General features: G+C 46.9%; 1 protein-coding gene across 1 annotated transcript; it reads left to right on the forward strand.

Moving 5' to 3' along the window:
* The first annotated feature begins 1777 nt into the window (after positions 1-1777).
* On the forward strand, positions 1778-2155 carry LOC137364967 (histone H2B 1/2-like). Its single transcript, XM_068027838.1, has one exon. The coding sequence runs from the start codon at positions 1778-1780 to the stop codon at positions 2153-2155; it is 378 nt and encodes a 125-aa protein (XP_067883939.1).
* The last annotated feature ends 384 nt before the right edge of the window (positions 2156-2539 follow it).

The raw sequence follows: 2539 nt of genomic DNA on the forward strand, positions 1-2539 counted from the left end.
AAAGAGTGCAGGAAATACAGCAACTTGCTGACAGCCACGACATGTGTGGATTCTTCAGCACCGTCAAGACCATTTATGGCCCAAATTACCAAGGACCTACCCTACTGAGAGTAAAGAATGGAGTGACACTGATCAAGGTCAGAGAGGCAGTCAGCACTCGTTGGAAGTAGCACTTTGAAGATCTTCTCAATCGCAACTCAGTCCTTGATGCAAGTGCCACATTCCACAGCTTGTTACCCACCATGACGTCAGCACAATCCCAGCCCAACAGAAATGGAAAAGGCAATCTAACAGGTAAAAAAAAAAATGAAGGCCACCGGCATAGATGGAATTCCCTCTAAAAATCTAAAATACGACAGAGAAGAAGACTTAACACAAATACATGGTCTCATTTCCCTCAGCTGGAAGGACGAGAGCACGCCAGGGATCTCTGAGATGCTGTCATTGTGATCATCACCAAAAATGGTGACAAGACCGACTGTGGTAATGACAGAGGGGTATCCCAGCTGTTCACTACAGGGATGGCCATCACAAGAGTCCTTCTCAACTGTCTCCTCCCCGTGCCTGAAGATCTCCCACTGGAATCACAATGTGGATTCTGTCCATCAAGAGACACAGTGGACATGATCTTCACAGCAAGACAACGCCAAGAAAATGTAGGGAGCAGCAGCAACCTTTCTACCTGGTCTTCTCTGACCTGACAAAGGCCTTCGACTCTACCAACCAGGAAGGATTATGGAACGTCTTCCTCAAATTTGGCTGCCGGAAAAATTCGTCACCGACCTCCAACGACTGCATGATGACATGCAAGCTGTAATCCTTCCCAATGGACCTACCACTGACCCAATCCCAATGCAAACTGGGGTCAACTAAGTCTGTGTCATCGCACCAACGCTCTTTTCCATCTTCCTCGCCGCAACACTCCGCCTCAACTCCTCACACTCAAACACAGCAACAGAAACTGACAGATACAGAATGGATGTCACACTCAAACACAGTACCAGAGTCTGACAGATACAGTGGCGCAGTGGTTAGCACTGCAGCCTCACAGCTCCAGGGACCCGGGCTCGATTCTGGGTACTGCCTGTGCGGAGTTTGCAAGTTCTCCCTGTGACCGGTGGGTTTTCGCCGGGTGCTCTGGTTTCCTCCCACTGCCAAAGACTTGCAGGTTGACAGGTAAATTGGTCATTGTAAATTGCCCCTAGTGTAGATTGGGATTACTGCAGGGTTAGTATAAATGGGTGATGGTTGGTCGGCACAGACTCGGTGGGCCGAAGGGCCTGTTTCAGTGCTATATCTCGAAATAAATAAATACAGAATAAATCCATACAGCACCAGAGATTGAGAAGTGCTGAATGACAGAACACACTCAAACACAGGAGCAGAGAATAAAAGAAATGGAATTAATTGCACACTCACAACGACACAGAATCATCAATAAGCGTCCTCTCAACAACATGCAGAACATTTCCAGAGAGCTTGACACAGGGAGCGGCACTTTCAATGTAAACTGGAGCTGGGGAGTGTCTTTGTGAAACATCCTTCCTGATTGCAGTACGAATGTTTGTGATTGGCTGCAAAGTTTGAATGTGATTGGATGGCGAAGAACACCAATTACAGTATTACAATAGAAAACCATTGTGACATCACTCCCAATCACCCAATCACAATCTTTACTTTTCCCCATCCCTCATTAGCATAGAGCTGTGGGATTGTCTATTTAATCTGCACTCGGAAGGGGTTTGGTTTATTTCTGTGTCTGAAGTTGAAACTGAAGATGTTTGAGGAGAAGAAGAAAGCAGCTGCTAAGAAGGGAGCCAAGAAAACTGTGAGTAAACCGTCAGCAAAGGGCGGCAAGAAGCGGAGAAAGTCGAGGAAGGAGAGTTACTCCATCTACATCTACAAAGTGATGAAGCAGGTTCACCCCGACACCGGCATCTCCTCCAAGGCCATGAGCATCATGAACTCGTTTGTGAACGATACTTTCGAGCGCATCGCGGGTGAGGCTTCCCGCCTGGCCCATTACAACAAGCGCAGCACCATCAGCTCCCGGGAGATCCAGACCGCCGTGCGCCTGCTGCTGCCCGGGGAGCTGGCCAAGCACGCCGTGTCGGAAGGGGCAAAGGCGGTGACCAAGTACACCAGCTCCAAGTAAAACTGCACAATGGACTGAAAAACATCCCAAACACAACGGCTCTTTTAAGAGCTACCCGCAATCTCTGAAAAAGCTACAACATCATCCCGATAGTATCAATTTGTTTTTTTTTTATCCAAAGGGTCTGGAACTTTCTAATTGCCTTTGTGATATCTGTTTTAACCCCATGGATTCTGAGTGATTCACTTTCACTGTTGAGATCTTTGTGTCTCTACTTAATAATGCCGTGTAAATTAATTACTGATCACTGACCCCATGTGCGCGTTCATTTTCGCTATTGTACTATTTCGTCAATGAGCTGACAGATCAGTTCTCAGTCACTTGTTTCCCTTGTTCAAGATCGGCCTCAATAATTAATAAGTACATTTACTAGAAACCCCGCTG

This window comes from Heterodontus francisci, unplaced genomic scaffold (assembly GCF_036365525.1).
Source record: "Heterodontus francisci isolate sHetFra1 unplaced genomic scaffold, sHetFra1.hap1 HAP1_SCAFFOLD_43, whole genome shotgun sequence".
Classification (NCBI taxonomy): domain Eukaryota; kingdom Metazoa; phylum Chordata; class Chondrichthyes; order Heterodontiformes; family Heterodontidae; genus Heterodontus; species Heterodontus francisci.

Bases quoted from the DNA above. Each gene is read 5' to 3' on its own strand.
- LOC137364967 (XM_068027838.1), top strand. From the start codon at position 1,778: ATGTTTGAGGAGAAGAAGAAAGCAGCTGCTAAGAAGGGAGCCAAGAAA.